Below are 27,878 nucleotides of genomic sequence, written 5' to 3'. Positions count from 1 at the left end.
ATCACCCAGGACAAAGAGGAACAGAGGAAGAGCCAGCTCAGGGAGAGGCTGGGAAAGGAGAAGTATCTTTCAAAGGAGACAGATAATGGATGTATATATGCATAAATACATAGCTAGATCCATAGATCAGAAGCATTATGCAAATTAATGCAGATCTGAATTTGCATAAGACCTCTAGCTTTTTGGCCCACTGCCCTCACCTAATCAAACCTGTGCTCTGTACCCAGGTGAGATCCTCTAGATCAGTATCAAAGGGTAGGAAATATCACAGCTGATAAAGAAGAATGATTCATTTAATAAATAAACAAATGTTTTCAGTTTCTCATTTCATTTATCTGATGAACTTTCCAAACCAGCTTCACTGGTGCTTCACCCTGGTGTGGAGCAGAGCTCCCCACAGCATTTGGCCTGAAGAAGCTCTTGTGACAGTGTCCTACCTGGACACCACAGAGGGGGAAAGGTCTGCTGAGGGGACCTGAAACCAAAACCACCAGCAGGAAGACACAGAAAAGGAAACCCTACAGAGAGCCAATGCCAAGAACAGTCTGTCTGTTCACTTCCTCCCAGGTTCTTCTCTTCCTTCCTGCTGACACTTTCCTTCCATGTCAGCATCTTCAGCAACACTTAAGCCCCTGAGAAATCTGAGTCTCACCTTCAAAGTCTCCAAAGCATTTGGGAACCAGAGCACAATGTATTTACTGCAGCATCAAGACTTCTAAAAACAGGACTTTGACTCACGATCCAGGGAGCTGATCCTGCTATTTTTTTCCCTCTAAGCTACTCTTTGACACTTTTGGAAGAGCTCTCTAAGATGCCTATTTTACCAGTGCAGAACACCATGACTGAGAGATGAACCACTGACAGCAGCACTACAGACTTTCCCTCAAATGTCAGCAACAAAACATCACTTGGGATATTTTGCATTTGTAGGGGAAATGATTAGCAACTAAAACTCAGACAATATAAGTGCCTGATTCTGAGATTTTAAAACCATTATATTCTGAATATTTCAAGTCAGAAAGCTGGTTGAAAATCTCATTTAAAAAAAAAATCACATTCCTGGATTTACTACAATCATAGTTATACCAAAATAACATGTAGCCCAGCATCTCTGACACTGTCCTGTAGCTGATACTCAAGAGAAGACTGTGGAGATGGGACAGAACCATTGCAGACATGTTCTCCCAAGTTTCAGCAATCACATACCTGTGAACTTTCCTAAATCACTTGCCAGACCATTGCCCTGCTGGACCTTTCCTGGGTGAACTTCTCTAGTCTCTAATGAACCCAACATGATGGGGCACTGACTTCTGCAATTTAATTACGAGTTATATCAAGAAGACATGCTTTTGGTTATTTCAAACATGCTGCTTCACAGTCTGAGTGAAGGCCCCCAAACTCCATTATTGTGAGAAACAGTAAATATTCATTCACTACTTGCCTTTTCTGCATCTTTCTTGATCTTACAAATCCCCCTCAGCCTCGTACTGTCTCTCTCATCTACTCTGAGCCCTGAAGCACAGCAGTACACAAACAAGATAATCACAGAAACAATTCAAATGACCTCAGTACGTCACGCTTAAAACGAAAAGTGCTCTTTTCTAGGAGTTAACCTTCAATGACAGCAACATTTGGAACACATTCTTTTCACTCCTCTACTCCTCCAAGTACCATGATGCTCTGTTGGAGTGGGTGTCTTGGAAGATGTGATCTCATGATAGCCATGGAAGCCCAAGGAGTAAATCTGGCATGTAGGAGTAGAGCAAGTGGTATCAGATTAGAGGCTGCAGGCAGGTGCTCCTGCTGGAATGCTCATACAAGTGCTGACATGCTGGGAAGGCAGGGAAGGACTGAGGGGGCCATGGAAACGAGAATCATTGCTATTTGAACTGCTAAACCATCTCTTGTAGCCAAACTTCATATGAGCACACAGAGAGGAACACCAGAAGAGAGAGACATCACTACCTGTGTGCACAGTATTTCTATTCTCCAGCAGATCTGAAAGCAGCCTTCACCCAAAATTTAAAAGCTGGGCCCCAATTTTCTACTATTTGCACTATTTGAGGTTAGAATTCTACGTTCTGGCCCCTCCTTCAAGAAACTGAAAAATCTGGTGAAGAAACAGAAAAAGAACAGCCTTGAATCCAATGCTTCACTCATTGCCACAGCTGCAGAAATATTCATTAGAGCCCCTGCTGAGAAAAGCTCCACTTGCAAAGAACACATCCTACAGTAATGAATGTTTACTGAACATTTAAAAAAAACCCCAAAACAGCAAAAAACCCCCAAAGGGTGAAAAATTACCTTTCCCCAAAAAACGAAGCATATTTTACAGAAGGGAAGCATGAAGAATGCTCTTGGGTGATGAATACTAAAATAATTCTAAAATGATCAATGAACTGACCCCTAGAACCACTGTTTTCTTATCTACAAGGATCCAACACCTAAAATGATGGCCATCATCTGCCCTGGAGAATAATTCTGTCTTTTAATGGGCTACAAACCCCCACCACCACAACACCCACCGACTGGGCTTCTTGTTTGCCTGAAAAGGATGCTTCAAATCACTTCTGCAGCTATTTTGTGACACACAGAGGAATTCCTTACATTTCACACTACACAAACACAGTGTAAATGTGGCTGGTAAAGGACTTTTTTTTTTGCTGTGTAGGGCACAGGAAATATGCATTTAATGCAACAGCTTAACTCTGCTGCATGTGCTACACCGAGTTCAAGTCTCTTGACAATATTTGTTTATTCCTTCCTTAAACAACTGGGCACCACTCTCTGCCCTCCCAAGCCACCAAAACCTTTTTTTCACAGCTTTTGGCACTTCCAAAATAAAAGCCCAAGAAGTCCCTTAAAGTGACATCTTCTATCCTCTCATTCCAAGTGGCAAATGCTGGATCAACAATACTCCATGAACTACTGGAGGGGAGTTAATTACAGACACAAACAAGCAGCAGTCTCCATCAACTGAAGGAAAAATTTGAGACAAGTTAAGTAAATTATGCAGTTTATTATCATCATGTCTCTTGCTTTGTCTTGTCCCTGGATATCATTACCTGCTGCAGGCTCAACTGAAGCAATACTCTCTATTCTTCTTCCACGTTAATTATTGCTTATACCTGCTTCCTTTTACATCTACTTATAGACCCTGCCAGGATTAGGAAAATTCGATTTGGGTTAACTCAAAACTGCCTTTTTAAAAATTTTATTTATTGTTATTTTGAGGGTTTTTTCTTGCAAAAATGAAAAAAAAATTATTTTGCCACGGGTCAAGCAAAATATAAAATTTGACATGAAAAGTGAAACAGTATTTTCATCTCAGGTTGGGAATATTTTCCAGGTCTATGCAACATGAAGCACTTTATTCTGAGCTCTGGTAATAAAAGCCAAGAAAATGGCTGGATTAATGATTTTCTTTCCTATCTACCAGTAACACAGGTAGGGGACTCTCAGATTCTCACTCTCCATATGGTGAATACTTGAAGTATTCACTCTAATACTTGAAGTCCATTAAAACTGGAAGAAATGGGAGAGTCTGAAGCACAACCTTCAACACACTGAAATGAGAATTACAGCAGAAGTTGAAAAATATTGGCTCATTCAGGTACATTGACTTACACACATATCTAGTCATTAAACTTCTGGGGAACAGAAAAGTGCTGCAAATGTTTTGCAAGTGATAAAATTATTCCTGTAGGTCATATCAAAACAATTTTCCTGAAAGCACCTCCACTGGTGGAAAGGATTTTATAAACACAGCCTCAGTTTCTGAATAGTTTCAGTGAACGAAGGGTTCATTTGGCACAAAATGTTTGGGCAAATGGTCGTATTATGAAACAAGTTCAGCATTTCCACTCTCTTGAACACGAGCAACACAAACACCAGTATTTAGAACAAATATTTCCTCTGATTTCTCTGGACAGAAATGCCTGAAAACAAACTTAAGTGCCAGGAATTATCAACAAAAAACAACAGCAGTCAAAAAACCTGACTTCAGGAACATCATAATTATGTAAAGCAGGAATGAATTTAATAAGTTTGGGGTTGGCTTGGTAGTGCAAAGCCAACACAAACAAAGAACCCAAAATAAATCAAAACAAACAACTACCTTAACTCCACCTTCCCTATAAAATTCACCAGAGCTGCATATTCTTTTCCCCAGCACTTGGGAACACATAAATGGACATGTAGCCTGTGTGAAGGGACAAACTGGCCATTTGTTGGAATCTTTCTAATTGAAGCTCAGCTTTCTAGAGTTCTTTGAGTTCTGACTTCGAATTGAAATAATCAAAGCAAAAGTCAGTTCATATCTGGGATATTCATGTCATTCCAGAGCACAAGAATGAGTTTTCATTTTCTTTCAAACCACCCAAGCCAGTGGTTCACTCAGAATTTACAGCTCACAGGAGTTCATCCAGTTATTTTTAATAAGTGAGTAAAATCAAGCCTCTCAGACTTGCCTAAGATGCTCATAGAGGGAGTTTCAAAGATTTCTGTAAGTACTAAATAACACCTTGGTGACATACAGACCATCTCAGGCCTACTAAAGCACAGGCAGCAAATACCATGACTGATATCTGGTGTGAGCACAGAAGTTTTGGTGCACTGGGACCAGAGTGCTCAGCATCTTGAACAACAAGCCCTAAATGACTGGTCACCCCCCAAAAATCTAATCCCACTAAATCACTATCAGGTCTAGAAACCATTCACTGCTGTCATACTAGTAATTTTTATGGAGTTTCTGCCTAATTTCAGACACAGTTTCTTGCTTATGTCTTCCAAATAAACAACAGAAATAATTAAATAAATGAAGTTTCTCAACTTTTTCGAACAATTCTGCTCTGTCCTACAGCACAATCCTGTATGTCTACTCCAGTCTTATTTATTTAACAAAGTATATTTTAAATACAGAACCAGAAAGCAGATGGGATTGGCAGGGACCTCTGGAGATCATCCAGTCCAACCCCCTGCTCAAGCAGGGTCACCTGGAGCAGGCTGCACAGGATTGTGACCAGAAAATCATTCTTGCAGATATGCCCAGTGACTTTTTAATGAGTACTTATTATTGCTATTATTATTTTGATGCCAGCTACAGTCATCAAAAAAGTCACATTAAAACATACTACCATCAACTAGTCCACGTCCCTTCCTGCCCCTCTTTTATGCAAAACTACATCTTATGCTCTGATACAACTCCAGTAAGGAATGTGCACACAGGGAGTATTTTGAGATGCCAGAGAAGGAACCGGATTGAAGTCTGAAGGTAGTGGAAAAACAATCCTCTACCGTGGTCTTGTAGTTTGACACACACTTTCAAGTTTGCACATTGTGCACCGAAGTCAAAGGGATAATGTCAATATGCAGAAATCCATGGAAAGTGTGAGACAGCAAAGCCAGGGCTCTGTGGAAAGCTGAGAACCCTAAAATCTACTCAACAAGGAAATTTACTCCCAACTTTTCATCCAGTACTCATTCATGCTGGAAAAGAGTTAGGTTTCATCTTCTAATACACTGAGTAACTATGTAGCAGAGAGCCTTTTTGATGGCTGTTTCTTGGCTGTATAAATCATAATATTTATCATAAATCAGCCCTGCCAAGAACTGGCTGCATTCTGAGCACAGCACAACGACAGTGACTTTCTTTGAAATCAGAAACTTTGCTGCTCTCCACTTTGATGTCTTGTAATCCATGTGAGTTCAGTGTTTTCACTGATATTTGCAATTTTAGCATGGGAAAAGACATCACTCCTTAGGGAAGGCTTGAATGGCACACACATCTGGCTGGGAAACACACCTATTATAGGCTGAAATCCTGCACTCTCAGGTGAACACACAGCCTCCCTTTTTTTAAAGTATGCTAAACACAATGTGGCTCCCAAACCTTTGGTTATTTTCAATGTATTTTACAGTTTTTCCTCTCAATATAGGGCAGACTGGTTAGAAATTTGCTATTACGAGAAAGTTAAGATGAATTAACAAAAGATACAAAACTGACACAGAAAAGATGAAGCAGTAAGGACACAATATAAAACTCTGAGCTTTCTGAACCAAGACACTGCAGGCTTATCACACCAACTGACAGAGCATCTATATGGGATTTAACTGATTTAACTTACACATATAAACTTCACACTCTAAGCTGACCATTCTTTACTTTCCTGAGTGTTCCACATAGAGAAATCTTTACTGTGATTGATCACCTCCTCCGGGGAGTTAAGTATTAAAAAAAAAAAAAAAAAAAAGGCTCAGACAACAAGAAGACTTGCAGAAACAAGAGACTGAGATTGATGCTGCTGTCACACAGCTCCCAGTTTCTTAATTTATTATGACAGTCTGAGAATCTACCTTCATAGTTGACAGAGACCAAGATTTATTCCACGCTTCTGATTATTTCCCCATACCTAACAATAAACCTTGGGCCCGTGCTGATTTATACTCTCACTTGTTTCGGTACTTCTCAGATCACACTGGCTTAAGAAAGCAAACATATGGCAAATTAACATGTAAAGAAAGTTATATCTCATTTAAACTCCAGAGATTAATGTGAGGTGACCAAACATTAGAGTACTTTTAAAAGGGAGAAACTTTCGGGTGCAGGAATAGAAGCAGCAGGCTCAGAAAAGCACCGTGTTCAGATTCCAGCTTCAGAAAGGGCTGGATATCAGACACCTTCCCACTAACCACAGAGAGAATTCCGTAGTTTTATTGGATTTTGGAAGATCATCAGAACTAACATATTATAAACCCATCTTGAAAGAGAGATTTAATTGAGTTCTGGGATCTCCTGCTACCAATTGCACCATGAAGACTTTCACAAGATCCAGGCAACCGAGTAAGAGAAGCAGGCATATATACAGAAGTTGCATGTAAACATCTAATAAAGAATTGTCTATGGAACATTTACCTCCCAGCTATTCATATTTCCTCAGCACCCAGCCATCAGTCAGAAGAACAGTAGTACATGTTCTAAAATACCACAAAGACTGGATATTTTAAATTGCTGTGATGAATCACAGCTGCTATTATTAATCTAATGTACAGACCAAACAAGACTGATAAAAGATCTGAAACCAGAAACACAATAAAAATCACTTGGCTGAAGAAATATGTCAGAAATAACTAACTTTCTCTTGCATCTGAAAAATAAAGAACTTTAAAAAACGCATTTTAAGTTTTTCATGCTGAAAGAAGGCATTTGTCACTAAAATGCAGTTTGTTGTGCTATTTGCAGCGTGGATTTTTGGGAATGCACTCACTGCAGCTTGACTGGGGGAGGTTCAGCAGCTAAATACCTCTGGGCTCCTATTTGCAGGGCACCCCTCATCCCAAAGTTCTTACTCTGCTCCAAGCACCTCATCACTGCAGGAATACAGAACTCACGAAGGTGTAAAACATACACATACATCTATTGTTAAACCTTGCATTTCAACAGTTTTCATCTAGTCTGTAAACAGATATTTACATCACATACATATAAATATATAGATATTTATATTATATACATTCCCTTTCCCATCTGGGAATCTGGCCTGGGCCCCCCACAGTTAGAGCAGCTCCCAACTCGACCACTGAGCCCTGATCTGAGAGTCTGACTTGCCTCTCTTAAGGCATAAAACAACTGCCAAGTCCTGAAATCCCGCTCATTTCTAGCGATTCCAGCGAGAAAGAGCTTCAAGATTTACATAATTAACCTTCTCTACAAAAATACCATCATTTTACACGAATTCTAATAAAAATGAGGAGTTCTGAAAAGAAGACTATTGGGTGTATTCAACCTTCCTCCATCTGCCAAGGAGCTTGAGATTACCAACCATGGAAATCTGGAAGGGAATTTATGACTGATAATATTATTAGAGGCCCTGTTAATGTGCTGGAGGAAGACAACACTTAACTGTCAGCTCATCTTTCTGGAACTGGGAAAGAAGGGCAAGGAAAACTGGAGAAGAAGGCCAAAGAAATGGACCCTTTTTCAGCTTCTCTTTAAAAGATTTTTTTTTTTTTAATTAAACTAAAAATAACTTTCCAAAAGCTGTTTAGTTTTATATTAAAAATGTTCACATTTAAAAAAAAAATCGATTTGATCTGTTGAGAAACATAAAGAAAAATAAACATCAGTAACAGAAGCATTTGTTTGGAGTTTCAGCAAGCAACACATTGTGCACAGCTGTCTGGAGAAGAAGAAAAATCCAGCTAAATTAAAAGGAAGACACTGGTCTCTTTAATCATAGCAGTGATTATGCAATGCTGAGTTATGTACCACTACTTGACATTACACATCTGGGAGCCCTAGAAAGGATTTCTCATCCATTTGCAGCTCTCCTCCCACTTCATGTAGGGCTGTCAGATCAGGCCACAATCCCACATCCCAGTGTGAACATTCAAACAGCAGGGTAGGAACGGGCAGATTTTGATTTCCAACTGGTTTGGCTTTACTTTGAAAGAAAAACACGGAGCACTGGAACATTCACTGAAAGATGATGGGATATACATATATTTAAAGGAGGATCTAAAGGCTGAACTCAGAGGTCTTTTCCAACCTAAATGATTCAGTGATTCTCTGTGTGTGTATTCTAATGTTAGTTTTGCCACCTGAGTCAGACTGCAGATCTGTACCACCCAGGCAGGAGTTAAGCCAACACACCAGGGTTAAAACCTCTTCTCTCCTAAAATAAGCCAACAGATATTAAAGGAGCACTGCAACACAGGCACTCAGGTTCAGATCTTAAGCTCAGACCTCAGAAGAAATGAAATTGTGGGATTTCAAACGTGAAGTTTTACAGGGATTTGGGATCCCAAGGTCCATTCTATAACAGGCACCTCGAGGCCCCTGGTTTGTCTCAGAAGTTTCTCCTTTAGCTGCAGCTCCCAAATGCTGCAGCTGCTGCTTTGCTTCCCCCACCAGAGCTGGCCAAGCCACACCACTGCTGGAGCACGTTCCCTTGCTCCAGGGAAAGAGCCACCACCTCTCCTTGCCCACAGGGCTTTCCACGGGACTCAGTCGCTCTGTCAAGAAATGCAAAGCAGCATCTGAGAACAGAAATATAAAAAACCTGATGTCCATTATTGAGGCTGGAAAATGAGGCCTTCTGCCCCAAGCACACCTCCAAGGCTGTGGACATAGCCAGGACTTTGATATTCCCTTCCCAGCTGACACTGTGCTTGTGTCTACCACACTGAGCATCCATGAAACCCGTAATGCACACTGGTAACTGCATTTCTGGCTGGATTTGTAACCAGAAGTTCACTCAGCTTCCCAGGATTCTTCTCAATCAGACCACAAGATTAGCTGCTGAAGAACCATGAACTAGGCTGGACCATCAGAACCTAATTCTATAGTTATCTGCAGGAGGTCTGACACACAACAGAATCAACTGAGATGACATATTATAGATGTCAAAATTAAGTAATTGCTGTTTTTCTGTAAGAGAAACTACAGCTGCACAGAATATTTGAAATAAGAGTGTGTAAGCAGGGATGCAGAAAGGTAAGGATTCTATTTTTGGTGCAGACATTGAGATGCCTCAATCATCCTGTGTGAAGACTGAGAAGTAACTTCATCTGTTTGCCCTAGTTACTCACCTATAAATCAATTAAAATTATACTTTTCCTTACAGGACTTTCTGAGGACAAATCTATTAGTATTTGCAAGGTATTCATGTATGTTCCTACATTACAGCAATTAATACCACAGAAAAACCTATAAATAAAATAGTCTCTGAATACATTATAATAGATTTTTTTTCTCTATGCTGCTTTGTATCTTTTTAGATACTTTCTAAGAACAGTTTGCAACCACCTTGAGCACACTTACTAATGAGAGAAACATAAAAATCAGAGGACTTCATGGAACCTGTCCTTATCCTTAAGTAAAAAGAAGAGTTAAGATGAGTGCAGCCTGGAAGCAAGAAGTGCTCATGCAAAAAGAAGTAAAGCTTATTCCCTATTAAAAAAGCAACTACCATGAATCAGAGCAAAGGAGAAAATAATATAAAACAACTTACAATTTAGGAAGAACTCCCTCACACAGCAGTCTGCCTCCAGGAGAAAAGGAGACAAGAGAAGAATTTGGAGGAGCTGCTACCTGGTTTTCTCAAATAAGAACCAACAACCATCAGCTTTTGTTTCTACATATTTTTCTTGCACACTCTTCATTCCCCATTTTTTTCCCATTTTGATCAGAGACAGGTGAATTTCAGAAGGCTTGGAACAGCTGGAGTATCACCTGAGCCCCTTGGTAAGTAAATTCGTGGAAGCAAAGCTCTCTGCTCTCTGATCTGAACAGTCCTGGCACTCTCTTCCACCTTCTATTTGCAGATGCTGAATAAATTTGGGAGACTCAGTCAGGAATATCAGCAAGAACTGCTTTCAGCAAGGTTTCTAGCAAGCTAAACCCCAAGGTTTAGAAATCCATGATAAAATTCAGAACTCCCTTCTTTGGTGATGCTTCAGACCAACCCAGTACATAACATCTCCCAGGAAGTTTATTTTTTTATATAGTAGGAGAAACATTAATGTGAGATAATGAGAGACTTTCAGGAGAAAGGAAGAATAATTCAATGCTCTTTCTGAATTTCCCAGGTGGAGTAACAAACAATTGCACTGCCTCATTCACTTCTGCAGAGAAACAAAACCAAACCAGTAAAAATCGAATTCTTGATGACCATTTAATCTTCTTTTTCATCTTCCCTTCCCTGGAAGAAAACCAGTCCTTTTCTTTTATCTTATCCATTGATATTCCAGTACAGATTTTACCAGATACCTGAGAACAGACTCCAAATTACTACATAGATGGGCAAAGTGTTTGGCAATAACAGGAAGAAGGATCAGTTATGCCATAATTCTTCCTGAAGGCAAGAGAGAAAATGAAAAGTGACAGCATGACCCAACATATGAAAGACACAAAGGAAGAAAAACCAATTTAGCTCATGGAGAGAAAAATTATCAAGTAAGAAAGAATATCTGGACCAGTGAACTAATTGCTTATGAAAAAAAACCAGATTGGTATTTCATATAAGAAGAGGGAAAACATTTCTTGACTGGTTTCAAACCTATTGCATGAGACCAAATCTCAATCTGGCATCCACTGAGCAGATCTTAAAGCAATTTTTGAGAAAGAACTACTTCTATTTCAAGTGATTGCAGTGCTAAAATAAATGATTTTTAGCTAGACAAGGATCTCATCCTATTTGAATACCCTGTGGGGACATTTCATGCTATATTTGAGAAGTTCCTCAGTAAAAACACCAAATAAGCCAGGTTCCTGTGAGGACAGTTTGGGGAATTTTCCAGTACAAATTTTAGCCATGAATTCTTAACCAAATTATCTCTTCCCAACAAATAAATGAAGGAAGGAAGGAAGGATGGAAGGAGAAAGGACATTGCTACTAATCCTCTGCAGCATTCTTTGTCTCCTTAAAAGCCATAAAAAATAAGGGGTTTGTCAAAAAGCAGGAACAGGTGGAAAAAAGTGGGTTCCTCAACACCTAATGCCTAATTTCATCATGGTGAAAGAGAACATTTCTGGAAGAAGCAAATCAATTTCCAAAATTTTACAGAAATCCTAATTTAAATTTGTATATTTTGGTTTTGATTTGAGATCTCACTGCAACCTCCTAAATCCAGCCAACTGCATTTTTATTTCTGGTTTCAAAAAAAAAAACAACCAACCAAAACCCAAGTAGTTGAGTAGAACTTAATGAAAATATAATTATAAATTTGACTTCTTTGTAGATTTAACCTCTGTGTTTCATGGCCAGAGAGCAACAACACAGACAGCAGGTCCAAAAAAACCCCACAGATCTCCTGAATGGCTCATCCTTTACCAGGTCACTCCTTTTGCTGATCATTGTTCAAAAGGTTTTTTCCCTACTACAATGGAAGTAATTTGGAATCAGAATAAATAAGAGGGTTTTTTTATTTTTAAAATTAATGTGTGGCTGCTCTTTGTATAAGAAATACCTCTGGCACAATTAATCATCTGACCACCTCAGACTGAGGCAAATAAATCTATTTAGTTCATTCTATAACACATGAAATTTGAAAGTTTGAGCCAAAAGCCTGTTAATGGTCAGGATATATAATTCATATGAACAAATACTACTCAGTTTAAAAAGGAACACAGTAGGAAATACATCTACTGAAAGGGTAACCAAATCCTTATTCTGACATTCCAGTTGCTCCACAGCTTCAGTTCGTGCAGGCTGGGGATACTGGACTTCAGTATTTCTGGTTCACTGCCTCATTTCGTGACTTTTGTTGCAAATATCTCAGTTTTTACCAAGGTAAAGCTGCTGCCTGACACAGAAAAATATCCCTTTTGCACACTGTTTTATAAACATCACCTTGAAATTAATTTAGGACTGCACCAAAATACTGGTCATTGCATTTATATTGGGAATATTGAGACAGAAAGTCTCTAAGCACTGGAATTTAACTAAAAATGACCACCAAGTAAGCAGGTACAGGAAACTGGCCATAGCAATAAGGGTTCATTTCCAGGTAATTGGTGTGAAGAAATTTTATGACAAAACATATACTTATTTAGGTTATAGGATAAACTCAACCTGTTTTAAAACAGAGCAATGGACATGAATAAAAATTACAGATCCTAAAATCTTCACATATTCTTTAATTTATGTTTATACACCATATCCTAGAAGAGAAAAAAGGGGAGGGGAAGTTCTACAGATATGACTGGAATTACAAAACTGGAAGAAACAGCGCAAATATATTTCAGTATATTTAATATATTTACCAGATTACTTTTCTTATAAAAAGAAGGCCAAACATCCAGCACGGGCTTTGGTGGTCAGGGTTTTCCTCAGCAATGGGATATTAAAGACTTGTTTTGATGTGCTGGGATTAAGAGTGACAGCTTTAAGGGCTTGGTCTGAACCAAATTGGGGTCAAGAGAAACTTAAACTCAGTGTGATCTGGATCAAGTCTTTCCCTGAAAACTCACCAGATGACAAAATGCAGCAAACAGGTGAGGCCAGAGCCGTAAAATGGGATTTTTCTGGCCAGAATTCAGTACTCACCAAGGCAGTTGTGGCCATCATGGGCCAACATGAACCCATCATAGCACGTGCACCTGTAGTTGCCTGGGATGTTGATGCACTCGTGGACACAACCCCCATTGTAGAAGTCATTCTCACACTCATCAATGTCTGAAACACAAGGGGAGGGAAAAAACAGCTTTTTAAAAAAAAGAGTGCTAAGAATACAGGAAAATTTCCCCATTTTTTTTTTTTGAATATGTGAACATTCCTAATCTGCATCCAACATATGGTCAGGGAATCTGAATGTATACAACTGAAAGATATATACTGAATATATATATTATATTATATATATATATATATTATATAATTGAATATACACAACTGAAAAGCAGCAAGCCAATGTATGGAACACTCCTTCCCAAAATAACTGGAGTATCATCACAGTAAACAATGATATGCTGTCAAAAATTAAAAACAAACACCTGATTTTGGTACACTTGAGGTAGTTAAAAGGTAAGGGGTATTTTTTGACTTTAAAGTAAGCGGACAATGAGTTCAAACATTGGTTTTGTTGTAACAAACAACCATCTGAAACATGCTGTTAATATGGCATGAGAAAAAGGTGTGCCTTTTATAACAAAAGATTGTCTTCCCAAAATAAAAATTAAGCCCAATTATAATTTTCTGTATTAATCCACATACAGGAAGAACCACAAAAAATCCAGTGTTTTAGAAGACATAATAGAATTTTTTTATTTTTTTTTTTTTGTAATCTGGCCTGTATCTGAAAGAGTATCAAGAATGATGAGAGATGCATTCTGCTTTAACTACAAATCCTGTTATCAAACCCCAAAACCACTTCTTCACTCATTCTAGAAAATGCAACACTTTCTTCTTTTTACAGACTGTATTCTGGCTTACACCTGGAACATCAGCATCACAGTCACTGTTGTGAATCATTCAGTGGTGCACATCAACCAACTAAAAATACATAAATAATTAAAGATGACCTCACGGCTTGATGACTATCAGGCCTAAATCTGCAGTGTGTTACACCAAAAACCCCAGCTACTCTCCCTAATTTAGGCAGTGAATGATAAACAGATAAAATGATCTTTTTAGCAACTCACTGGTTATCAGAACATTTCAAATGTGTCTTCCATTGCAGAGGTGCTTGACATACTTCTGAATTAGGTTTGTGGTTTTTTTCCCAAGCCTTCCCCCTCACGTTGGTCCCTCCCAGAAATCCACCTTAAACTCAGAGTAGCCCAGGTCTCCATCCACTTCCCTCCAGCAGCTCTGAGGCCCCCCTTTTACAATCTCCAAGCAGCCTGAAATTACAAATTTGGCTTTATCTGCAAAACCAATCTGCTACTTCATAACTCAGCACTGCAGAAATACTGGAAATAAGAAGCTGGAGGAAGGATCTTCCCCCAAAAATTACCTAAAGGTAAACCTCCTACTCTTTCAACCACTGTTCTGTTTCAGAAAGTTCTCATCCTTTACTAACAATTTCCATCCATCTATTAATTGTCTTTTTTTAAACAATGAATCAAATAGGACCGTTTAAATAAGCAATGGGAGAGCCTTCAGAAGGGGCAATAAAAGTAAAATCAAAGAAATGTGAAACCTTTTGAATGTCTGCCCCTTATATAATTCTTATTTCTAAAAAGCCGCACTGTGATTTGGAGCACAGGGTGATCAGGTAATATAAATACTTATAATATAAATACTCAAGTTACAGAAAAGGCAATGTAAGAGATAAATAAACCACAAAAGTAACAAAAGGAGCAGATTCTTTTCATCTCTTTCTCAGGAGTTCGAGTCACAATAAATTTTGCAAAAGGATTAGAAAACTATTTCTCCCTTTTGTACCCCAATAGCTGTACAGAACTAGAGGTGGAACCAAACATCCTAACTCTTTTTTAGAGCCATGCTGTGGGTTTTTTCATGTTTCTTCCTCCTTCAAAACCATACTGCTGTATAAGAGACTTTCACCTGGCATGCTGATGGAATTTCTATCTCCACTATTGCTAGCAAAGCAACAAGGGGGTAAGAATAGTGAATTTAATCCTTCTTAAAAAAATCAAAACAAAACAGCCCCAAAAAAACAAAACCACAAAAAAACTTCCCCACTTCCCTCTAAAAAAAGCAGATAATAAAACCTCACGAAAAACATTCACAAAGCCTTCAAAGTCCAAATGTTGAACTTTTTTTCAAGCCCCTGCTGCCAAGAGAAGAGCAAACAATGTGACCACCACCCCACCTTCTCTTCTCACATACCTGGAGGAAGGTGCATCTTTATTTTTAAAGAATGCCTCAGTGAAAGTGTGGATCAACTATAATTTATGGACAGAATATTACACCTGACGTGCCAGGATAAGGCTTCCTTAGAAAGCTTAATACAGAGTAAAAGCAGCAGGGGTACATAACACATAAAACCTGCAAGCTTGCTCTTAATTTTGCCTATTGTAAAACTCAAAATTTCCTTTTGGGGAGGTCATATCCTCTTTTTTTTTTTTTCCTGTATTGATAGAACTGGGTGTATCAATCTGGACTCCAAACACCTCTAGCTCAGAAAGCAATCTCTCCCTCTGAAATTTGTAGCTTCAACTATCCTTAATATTTTTAGCAGGTGATCACTTAATAATTGTCTTTCACCGTGAAGGCATTACCATAACAAGAGAAAAATAAAGAAATGTTGCCATCCAGCTATGAAATTGTCTCAAAGGGAAACCTAAAGTTTTACCCACACTGGCAAAACACTTCCATAGTTTTCAATCCAGTAAATTCTGGCCATTCAGACAAGGGAACTCGGGATGTTTAATGAAGAAATCACCTTAAAATTGAGAAATCACCTTAAGTTGCAAATGTATTGGAATCTCTAAGAGGAATTAATTTCTTTTGCTATTACAGTGGCAGGAGTGACAGGAGTCCTGGAGAAGAATTAGATGCACCAAAAAATTATTAAGAAGGTGTAGAGCCACTTAAAATAATGTCAATATTCTGCCGAGAACCTACCTGGGCTTAGTGTGCTCTTAGTGCTTAATTTACAATCCCTGTATATTGAAATACAGGGATTTTGGTTTGAATTTGTTTTCTTTAAGTGACACAGTTCTTTTTCAGCCTGGTGGGATGTGTATGTACCTTACCCATACTGGGGTTGGCTCTTCTTTCATTATGAGAGGTGACACTGACACTCCCCCAGAAATTGGTTTAATTTGTGGTTTTTTTGCAACAAAGAGATGGCACTCTCAGAAGTTCTCCCAAGGCCACCCTACAGAGAAGCAGCTCTTCCAGGGGCACACACAACTTGGCTAAGAAATGTTCAAAATAAAAACAAGAATCAAACTCTTCTGCTTCCAGTATCAGAGTATTTCCTCTGTTTCAGCAGAGAACAGAAGACACATCAGCACGCAATAAGTAACGTCCAAAACACAAACCAACAGCAAAACAGTGAGGGAAATGCTGATTCCCACTTTGCCTGAACATTTTCAGCAGTGCCACAAAATTTACTGTGTGCTAATCATCTCTTCCAAGCAGCAACAAGCTTCGCTTCGAAGGTGGCACAGAATTTATGCCGAGAAAGTAAAAAGTCCACCTCCAGCAAAATTCATCCCCACAGTTGCAATTCATTAAGTCCCTGCCTGTCCCAAAATCATTACAACACACGGAACAAGATTTGTCAGCACAGCCACAGATGATTGTGGGCAGAGCTACTGAAATCAAAGCAAATGTCTGCAGGAGCTGATGAATTTTGGAGGAGTGTCACAGCTCGAGTGTCACAGAAGCCTTATGGCATCGACATGCAAAATAAAGAATGGCTGAGGCCTGAAAGTCCGTGAGCCAAATCCAGCTTTTAGTGTTGAATTCCACAGATTTCCACAGAAAATGGGAAATTGTGCATTGGCACGATTTTTATCTTGGCATCTGTCAAGGCCACAGATCCCAACACCCACAATGCAAGAGAAGATGTTCAAAGGGGGGGTGGGATTGAGTAAAATCTGAGCCCATTTTAAAGTATTTCTTGACTAGTAATACAAGGGAGAGATCTGGAGCTAATTTACTAAACAAAAACTTCAACTGACTTTGAAAGGAGTAATTGATGTGCTTGGACATTTTAAAATAAATAGCCAAAGAAAGCTGTCTGCCCACATCAGTTGCTTCTAATTTAGAGAACCACAAACAAAAGTTAGCACACAGGTATATTCTGCAGATGTGGAATATCTCCTGAAGAAGCTGGATCCATTAAACAGCCAGAAAAATAAATAATAAAATCTTTCTAAGTTCATCCTGATGGATAAATTCACATATTTCTCCAGCATCCGAAGAAAAAAATATTTTGGTGTTCATCCTTATCTAGAAAATACAGTGAAAGAGGGACTATGGAGACATTAAATCAGAAATTAAGTTACATGCACACTGACAAAAATACAGACAAGTTTAAGTCCTGGATCCCAATCAGATCAGCATCTTATTCTTCTTAATGACTGGATTTGGGGACTGTAAAAGCCATTAAAATAGGTAAAAATCACATGGGGATCTTTGTATTTACTGTTTCTTTGGCAGATTCCACATTTAATATACTTCCAGCAGATATACAACACACACTGGACAACCTGAACCCCTGGCATTTGCATTTCTCACATCATAAGTTGCACTTTCCTTAAGAAGGGAACCAGTTCCAGACCTAAAGGCCAGGATTAAAGCCCATTCTGGTTATGTGCAGGCCAAATTTGCCAGCAGTTCAGCTCTCTGGGAAACACTCAACCCAAGCAAGGTGACACTCCAATGATCAGGTTCTCAAGAAGCACCAGCACATTTCCAAATGTTCACAAGTATCTGAAGTCCACTCAGCTCGACCCTTAAAATCTGAAAGAACTGACTCAGCCTGATGGATGGAGGATCAGGTGGGAAAATGATATTCCTGCTGAAACACCACCTCTCTCTGAGTTCTGTGATATCAGAATTCAGCTTTTACTCCCAGTCCACATTTTATGAAGAAAATGCTGACATATCAAGCCTCATTCAATTTTTCTACTCCAAACAAAACCTCCACCTCAGAGTAAAGCCCATTTCTGAAAATTCCCTTTCCATGAAAAGCTTCCTAAATTAAAATCTATCATTTGTTACACCAGGTTCTTCCTGAGGTACTTTTCTGACTCATAAATGTTCACATCTTTATTCTTTAGATGCTGTGACCTTGGGAACGTTACACTCTAATGAATCAGAGGAACACAGAGTGCAGTTTTTACAGCTTTCCAGTTGCCATGATGTTTTCAAGACCCTTGTGCCAAAGAAAACTGTAAAATTTGATAGCCATTAGGACTAGTCTAAGAGGCAAGGTCAAGGGTGGGCAGGCTGGGAACAGGGGAAAATCAGAACAAGTAGTCTGATGTTTCTCAGTGGAGGAAGAAAAAGAACAGGTCCAATACGTTGTTTAGCACGAGTTTTTTATTCAGTATAAATCCCTCCAGAGCCTTTCCACCATGGGCACTGCCTCTCCCACGTTTTTCCCATTAGTGCATCCACAAAGAAGAAGAACAACAACAAAAAATCAATTTTACAACTTCCTTCAAAAATGTCACAAACCCCTGTATTCCAGCATTAAACCAGCACTAAAATGAAAATGCCATGGCAGCTCAGTGGAGATGATCTGGATGCAATCTGTGGTATTGTTGTGCTGTTTTTCTGGAAGCCATTTCATACAGTTTCCAGAAAAGCTCAAGTTCTCTGCAGCAGCTTTATTTGTCTCCTTTTCTTCTGTGATGGCTAAGCACAAAGTTCATCATGCTTTGTACCTTGTCAAAGTACTTGTCTGAAAAAAGGAGGGGGAAATGGAATACAAACCAAGCTATGGAGAGGTTTGTGCAGCTGGTTAAACAGCACACACATTTTTAAAGCATGAACAGTCCTATATTCAGAACTATCTTGCCTAAAAGCATTTAGGATACACTTCAAAGGCAAATGAGACATCATCTCATTTATCACTGGCTGTAGAATATGACTTTACTATTAGTATTTTAATATTAAGTTTAATATTTGTGCTCTAACCCCAATTACTAATTCATAATTTCAGAGAAAGCACAGAGACACCCATTGTTGGTCCCTATTTTGCCCTGTGTCTGAATTTTTTTCCTATTATTACACTGAGCACGGGAAACATGAATCAAATTTTCAAGTCCCACAGAGGAAGGGTGGCCTTCAAGAGCCACCTTCACTGCTTGGAAAGAAAACCAAAAAACAAACAGACAAGTTTTTAGACACACAAATCCTTCTCTAAGGAGGCAATGAAGTGCATGAACTGAGTTTATCAGCTGCAGAAAACACAGGTGTGTTTAGCACTTGTTATGTTCCAAGTTTTAGTTAATGATCTTCAAGTGTTGTGTAGCAGACAGAGAGAATTAAAGAATCACATTAAAGAGTCACATTTAAAGATTCCAGACACATCAAGCAGCCAGTGCTGAGCTGAATTCAGCTGCCTCGGCTCACACAGTGTTAAACGAGGCAATAGATAATGAAAATCTAAGCTGAATGGCTCTATTTTACATTTTTGGTGAATGACCTTCACATTCTTCATCCACTGATAAGAAATATGGTCTCTAGAGACTCTCTTCCTTATATTTTTCTAAAATTCACCTTCCCTTCCTCAGTTTCCTGTCTCAGTTCTCTTCTCTGTGCATTTCCCTCCTCACTTAAACTCCCACTGCAAAGAATTAGAAGAACATTTTTAATGGCTGGACACCGATGAGCTCATCAAACTGACAAGAGACAAAGGAATGTACTCCTTTATTCATCCTCAGGTATTCCTGATAATTTTGCCAATGGAAAGTTATCACTGAAGAACAGGAGAATAAACAAGATTTAAAAATATATATTAAAAATGACATATAAACTGAAAGCTGAGATTTGGTACCCTTTGCCAGCCAGCTAAATACTCTATACAGTCATACATAACACTCCAGGGGCAGGAATGGAGAGAAGATCAAATAAATGACAGAATCATATCACAGAATATTGTAAGTTGGGAAGGACCCACAAGGATCATGGAGTCCAACACCTGACATGGAAAACTTCACTCAGGATCTTACCTTATGGAGGTTTGGACAAGTCTTCCCACTGTGTTAACATTAGGTATAAACATTAGGTTTATACAGTGGAAGGTTTTTTTGGCTGTCTAAAACCTTTGGATAGCTCGAATCATTTATGGAAAAAAAAATAATTAAGCAGAGTTCTTTCCCTAGGGAACAATATATTTTCTATTCATGTATCTGAGTATTATCCCTATGTGTCATTTGCCATCTCAGCCAGCAAAATGCAATCTTATAATTCATAGCAAATATTTTTCCAGACAAATCCCAAATTATTGTTATCCTGCATTTATCATCTTGAACCCTTGATTGGAGTTTGCTGCGGTTTGACATTTGTCTTAATTGATATTTAAACAGATTGGCTGCAAGTTCTTTGAACTGCAAGTGAGATACCCAAATAAAGATGGATACCTGCAGAGCCCAGAGCAGTTTTAGAGTCTGTCTTTATTTAGTAGCTGCCATGCCTGACAAGCTCAAGCAGAGAGATTTCCTGTTCACAAGCTGTTCTCAATGTGAAACATGACATTTGACAGCATTTTTCCCACCACTTCTAAATCACAGCCATTTCCACCCCAATTCCCCTCTTTTAATATAATGGGAAATGTTTGATTACACATCTAATCTTCAAAGTTCTCGGGTATCTAATGGGGGAGTATTTTTGTGCACCTTACTGCCTCCTAATGATAATCATTTCAGTAAGTCCTGGCAGGAGGTTGTTCCTGGATCTTTTAGTTGAAAAATGCACCTATAAATTTGGAGGCAGACGTTTAAAGGAGTGAAATTAGCTCACTGATACAGACATAATTCCACTACTTTTTTTTCCAGACTCTGCAGGGACCTCATTCTCAGATTCTGCAACCTCCCTTTGCATTTCATTTTTAAATGTCTGTCCACTGACAAAGGGAAACAATCCCAAGCTTCGATTCTGAAGTAAATCTCTTTATTACCTGTCAGCAAATGAATATTAGCTTATTTTTTGTGGCCCTTGATGTGGGGGAACAGAAGGTTTGTAAAATAAAGGGCTTCCTGTCATCCTGTATCACTTGGTCCAACTTCCTGCTTTGTAAGGGACACGTAGCAGATATTAATTTTACCAGCTCACCTGTTCAGGGCTGCCTTTCATTTCAACATTTACTGAAGTCATGCAGCTACTTCTAAACATAACACACAGGGGAACCATGAATTTGTGTCCCCTGACAATGCCAGACCAACACTTATGAAGCCCAAGAAACCAACTCTGCTTATTATTTTCTCACCTCCTCCCCGAATGCAGACAAATTCACAGCATCCCTCAACAGTATCTTTTACAAAGTGAAGGCCTCCCAGCATTTTGGGTTTGCATAACTATGTTTATTTTTGCTGCAAATAGTTTTTCCAACTACAGAAATGTTTATTTGCACTAGGAAGGTCTACGTGATGGTGAAAAGGCTATAACACACACAGAATGCACTGAAAAATGGTCATTAAAACTCAGTGAAACAGAAGTTCCCTCACACTTCATGGAAATTAAAACTCAGAGCACCCTTGGCAAGAGGAATGGACTAATATCAGCATGTTTCCCAACTTCCAACATTAATCATTTCACATTACACTTTTCTTATCCAGGAGATAGTCCTGGGGATTCTTATTTTCCTTCTCTTTTCTGTGGTGGGTACTGATAGTAGGTCTTCTTAAAAAATATTTCAGTGCTCCAGCCTAGATGCTCCAGATGCATTATAGTTAGTATACACACATATATATATATTAAAATATATATATTATGTTTTCAGGAGTGGCAAGTATTGCTTTTTCTCGTGAGTCCCTTGCAGGGCTGTGGGTACTCACCATTTTTAAGGAACAAACTGTAAAATTAATTGAGATGGCCCTACATTAAACCATACGAGCTTGATACATTCACTTCAAAAAGATCTGAGAAGATTAACTTGAATAGAAATCAGATCAAAGATTTACAATTTTTTTTTTTTTAATCTGACACAGGCTTACAAAAACCTCAAAGCCATTTTTGTCCATCCTCCTCCAGCTCTCTGCATCATATAAAAGGTGAAAAGGTTACTAGGCTACAGATTTTGTTACCATGCCAGAGTTTGGGACGATCAAGTCACATTTTGCTCCTGCAATGACAAATTGAACTTGTTACAGGTTTGTGTTTCAGAATACCCCCTCTCAGTAAGTGAAACCTCACCAAACCTGTGATGATAATGACCATACCCTAATTGTGAGCACACACAAGCACTGCCCCAAACAGCTCCCAGCTCTGAGAGCTGCCTCTGCCACAAGTCAGGGAATTGGGGTGCTGCACAAGCAGGAAACGTGGAGCTATTTCCAGGATGCCAAAACACTTGGCAGGCTCAGAATTCTGGCACAGCCTCTCAGCTCCTTAACAACAATTCTGGCCCCACAATGTGCAAAGTACCTGCCGTGCAGTTTGCTTGGGTGTGCAGACTGAACGTTTGCCGTGTTTTGAAAGCCTGGCCCCGGCCACTATCAACAAGAAGCCCTGGCTGTTGTTGTAGTAGATCAATGCAAAAGGGTTTTATTTGCAAACAAATTCGACTCTGATGTAATTTTTGGATTCCAGCTATTCCATTCCTGGAACAAAGAACCCCGTCCTACTGATACATGCTGACAGTTATAAAATTTTAATCACAGGGAGAGTCCATCAGTTTAGGATGCAGGGTCTCCTCAGACTTCTAAAAGGCCATGCAGAAATTAGTCTTGTGAGCCAGAGCTCTATTTATCACCAGAGACAAACAATCACAGAGAAAATCTAACCAACAGTGGTAAGCAGCCTTTTGGTTTTGACCTTTGGATGTGTACCCACTGCCCAGCGAGGACAGAGATGTGGAGACAGTGACTATTAATGCAACCCACTGGCTTTTCCTACATCATAACCTTTTACAGACTCTGAAAACATTGCATGGAGTCTCTGACCACTAGAGAAGAAAGCAATGGCAGAGCCTCTCTGAACAGGAATTTATGAATTTACACACTTATCTTGTGAGGGTTAGATGAAGCCAGGCTGTACAAACATCTACTTCCCAGTAAGGAAAATCCAGGATAAGTGGTGAGGATGAAATTTAAAATTGAAAAACACAATTGCTGACCTGTGAATCATCAAATATTTTCATTTACAAGCTGTGCTTACATCTGATGTTTGGACAAGAAAGGAAGATAAAGCAAACAGATGCAATTTTGGCTTTGCCAAGAAAAATTAGACATTTCTGCTCCAGTGTTCAAATATCCTGTACTAGAAAGTACACATAGCTTCCATTAATGCTCTTCAGTGGAAAAAGAGTGCAAGTGCAGATATGGAAACAGTAATGGGGGCATTTGCTGCAAATTGAAGAGCGTCCATATTCATAGCCTGGAAATTTTCCTGTGGTAATTTTTTGTTATTATATATGTTTGTTACACTGGGGAGAACTTTAGGTAGAAAGAACCAAAAGAACACCTACAAATCCTGTGCACTATTCAAATAATACTTTTTGAATATTATTCACAGAACGCACCATAAAAAGCCAAGCAGCGTACAACTCCAATAGATCTCCCCAACAGCAGGGGGATAAAAGTGGGTAAGTTTATATAAATATTTCTTTAGTCCTGTAAACTTATTCCCAATACTCTCATTTAGATGGTTTCTCATGAGAAGCCTCTCACAACAAAGCTATTTTATTATGCACAGATAAGCAAATTGCAGCAATATCTTGCCTAAAGACTTGATTAACAACCCAATAAAAAAAAAAAAAGCCAACCCAAACTGTTTAATTGGACAGTACAGCCAACGTAAGACTAGAGATGAGAGATGTCACTTTTTGAAATGTTCTTGATGAATCCCCCATGCTTCTTCCTCCCTCCCCTCTTTCTAGACAATCCCTCTTTTAGAAATACAATGAATATACCCCAGTATAGTCCTAAGATACATAAACAGAAGTCCAGGAGAGAGCACACTACAACATCCTTGCTTATCCATTAAAAACAGGGTGTCAAGGCCTGATTATTTAACTCACCCATGAATAACACAGGACTTCACCCTCAGCAAAAGACTCAAAAATGAAATAATGGGATTATGGGTGTTTAGCCACGGCACCTGGTTTAACACTGTAGCCATCTAAAGTCAGCTTAAACATCCAGGTCAAGCTTTTCCAAGTACCTATTAATTTTTCACAAATGACTTGAGAGTCCTTGAGAACTGACATTCAAGAAGGTCTGTCCATCTCCATGACTGGCACAAGTGACTTTTTACAGAATTTACTTCCAAGTGCACATAAAGGTCTGGTAGACTCGGTGTAAAGGATTTTTAATTTGTGTTTGGTTTATGCCAGCAGGCAATGCAGCTGCTGGAATTAAAAGCAATGTGAATTAAATACAGGTATGATCACACAGTTCAGCAGTGCTTCCTGAACATGATGCACTAAGAAAAATCTCGAGTCTGAGTTCTAAGAAAACAGAGTTCAAAAAATCAGCTATTTCCTAAAACAAAGTTGTGGGAGGTTGATTTTTTTTTTTTTTGCTTTAACTGTATGCCTGTGATGGAGAGGTAGGGGTCCATTTTAAATTAAAGAATAGAAATGTAAAACTGGGACTACTGGGAGGATGAATTTCACATGGCAGCTTAAAAATCCCCTGTCCTGGTTAAATTCACAAGTACAGAATCTTTTTCACTAATTTTTAATGGACTTTGAACCTCCCAGCTGCAGGTTCCTTGGCCCAGGTACACCTCACCCAGCTTTACACACCTCCACTGGAGAGCTCCCCATCTGTGTCAGACTCTTTATTTTCAGGACACGACTTATCCAACCTTTTTTTTGCCTCCAGTGACACAAGGCAAACTGCATTAAGGAGATTTCTCTCCGTCAACTATAAAGGGAAAATAAAGCAATTTAAGTGTAGTGATCTGTACTACAGAGTCTCATCTTGGCAGAGATGAAATCCACCCTTTGTCCTCTTCAGATACCCTTGAAATGAAGAGAAACTCTGTCCCTACCCCAAATGCTCAACACACAGAGCCAGGACCTGCCTCCCTCCCAGTATAACAGACTTTATTTTTACTGAAAGTTAGGTCTCTGAAAGGAGTGCAATGACCAAAACCAACTGTCTGACCACAGCTTGGATGTCAAAATAAATTAATTATGAGGGCATGTTATTAATGGCTGTAAGTGCCTGATAAACATTAGTTTGTATTGATTCACATATTAATTTTGTAACTTTTGACCCCAGAAAACTTTTAAAACAAAGGGTAGCAACGAGTTTTCAAATTACCCCAGGAAAAGTAAAGTAATCCCACCCCCTACCAGTCCAACAATTTTACAGCCAGCAGACTGCACAAAACCACATGGAGGAGATATTTTTAATTAAGTGCACTATAAGGAGAATAATGGTTACCCAGATTCAGTCCAAACAATTATTATCAAAAGGGCCTTAGCATTTTAAAATAAGCCATTTAAGAAAGGCTCAGTGTTTTAAACATAGGCTGTTTCCGATTATAAAGTAGAGCTTTTAATTAAGATTAGTAAGGCCTAATTCAAGCTATAATTCGGTTCCTTTAGTTAGTAAATGTCTATTAAAACTGAGCAATTAAGGTTAAATGGGTTGAAGCATTTAAAGCACTCCCTCCTGCTTCAAATACTATAATAGAAAAGACTATGTCAGTGACTAATTCAGACCAGAAGACACGTATTTCCCCTCAAGTTTTTTACTTCCTTGCTGATCATAAAGTTTGCTAAAGAAGAAACCCTTGGTGAACTAGATTTTCAATGGAACAAAAATATATGTTTGTATGTTACAGCTTATTGTCCACAATTTAACCATAAAATACAATTTCTGTGATTTTATATAGTATAAAGTTTGCTCCTATTATGTTTTTCCCCTTAATTTTATACAATTTAGTCATAAAAATATGTAGTAAACTTGCCAGTAGCATATTTCTCTCTGTGTTCATACCTGGCATAATGGTCTTCAGCAGCTGTGTGTGTACTTGACAGGTAAAGGTAGAATTATACTATGATTTGTATTCCTGCCATAAATGGCCTTTTAGAGCATTCCCACCTCCCCTTCCATTTCCCATTTTTGCAGCTTTTTCAAAGACTGAAACTCCTCATGCTTGGTGTCATCTTTAAGACCAAGCCCAGACTCCTGCTCACTCAGGCAATTGTATCATGGAATCCTACTCAGGATAAAGGCTGATGTTGTCTTACCATTGAGGAACAGGCCACAGCAACTACCACCAAAATACCTGCCTCAGAAACAGCTAAAAATTATGACTAGTACATAAGTCATAATATTAATGGTCATCACTGAGAGCCTTTCAGGATAAGCAGTACAGGAACACATTCCAGTAACTTCTTTTTGTGCAACAAAATCCAGTGAAAGCAGTTCTGTATTAACTCAAATTATGTCACTGAGCTATTATAGAAAATTATGCAATTGCTGTCCTGAAGATATTTCTGTGTATTCCCTATTCAGAATAAATGCTAAAGCTTTTAGATTTCCCTTCATAAGACCATAATGTGATGCAGTCAACTGGTGTTTCTTTTATGATGCACTTCTTGCACCTCCCTCAAGAAAAAGATTTTTTAAAAGTATTTCAGAACAGGCAGTGAAAGGATGCAAAGTGCCAGAGGGATAAAGAAGAGAAATATACTTTTTATATGCCTTTAGAAGTGACTGTTTACAGAAACCTTGAGTGACAACACCTTAGATTTTACCCATAGCACAAAAGGAGTATTTTCCTAGTCAACAATCACAGTATAAACAATTTGATGGGGCTTTTTGCATCGTTAAAGTTTTTGAGAGAACTGTAATATAAAAGTTCTTCCATTCTGAAGCCATAATTTCCTTAAATGTACAACTGTACATAGAATAAACTGCTGCCATTTTCACACAGTGAAAACAGATAATAAACCAGCTTATATCCAATCAAAGTATTTTAGTCTTTAGGTTTTTATCTCAGGCCAACAGGCTATTCCTCTGTTGTACCCCTTCCCTGCTCACTCCTACAAGCCAAAACAGTCACAGGGCAGGGAAACCCTGGCAAGCCCTCATTTGTTCCTTGCTCTCTGAATACATCTACACACTCCAGCCTCAACAGAGGTAAAACCACTCTCCAAGGAATTCAAGCCAAGCAAAAGCCACGGGGTTCCACTTGTGTCTGCCCTCTGGGAGCCAAATAATGCAGGCTGGGCTCCCTCCTGGCTGCGGGTCAGGCTGCAGCACAGCCCCAGCCAGGCTGCATTTCCCCAGCACAAAGCCCTTGGGAAAATCCCACTGCAGCCAGGAATCAGGAGCAATCCCTCTGCAGCACCTGCCTTTGCAGGGTGGGGGACACCAAGAGTAAAGGTCAGATGAACTGGAGCACTGGGCAAGCAATGACTGGGCTGGTTTAAGGGGAAAGTGGTGTGGGGGGGGGAAGGACGTGGGAAGAGGAGCTTTGATCACACTCATCTTTAGGCAGGTTGGAACGCACCAGGAAAAAAAATAAAAAGGGAATTTCTAAATGAAGTTGGACTTTGGTGCTTCGTAGGTAGAGAGATTCACTGGTATGTCTCCAAGTCACGGTTTTCATGGACTCCTTTTCCAAGGAATTTCTGCAAACAGGAAAGTGCAAAAAGAAGAAAGGCACAACCCTGCCCAGCAGAGACTGAGATCTCTAGAGGTAAAAAGTCAGATACCAAATTCCTCCCGTGCATGTGCTGCCAAACAACTGAGATATGCATTACCTGCACTCCCTGCTCAGCAAAGCAAATACCCACTCACTTCATCCCCTTTTCCCACTGCAACA

At 39.1% G+C, this 27,878-nt stretch overlaps 1 protein-coding gene across 1 annotated transcript in view; it reads right to left on the bottom strand.

Moving 5' to 3' along the window:
- The window catches only part of SCUBE1 (signal peptide, CUB domain and EGF like domain containing 1), a 175,581-nt gene that overhangs the window by 135,091 nt on the left and 12,612 nt on the right, over positions 1 to 27,878 (bottom strand). The window contains exon 3 of the mRNA XM_018083692.2: positions 13,047 to 13,175. Within this exon, the coding sequence (XP_017939181.2) occupies positions 13,047 to 13,175 (129 nt within the window). The remainder of the gene's footprint in view (positions 1 to 13,046; positions 13,176 to 27,878) is intronic.

Source organism: Manacus vitellinus, unplaced genomic scaffold, assembly GCF_001715985.3.
Source record: "Manacus vitellinus isolate BGI_N305 unplaced genomic scaffold, ASM171598v3 scaffold_66_pilon, whole genome shotgun sequence".
In the NCBI taxonomy this organism is placed as follows: domain Eukaryota; kingdom Metazoa; phylum Chordata; class Aves; order Passeriformes; family Pipridae; genus Manacus; species Manacus vitellinus.
Note: the sequence above shows the minus strand (reverse complement) of the source record. Positions and strands in the feature narration are given on the sequence as shown.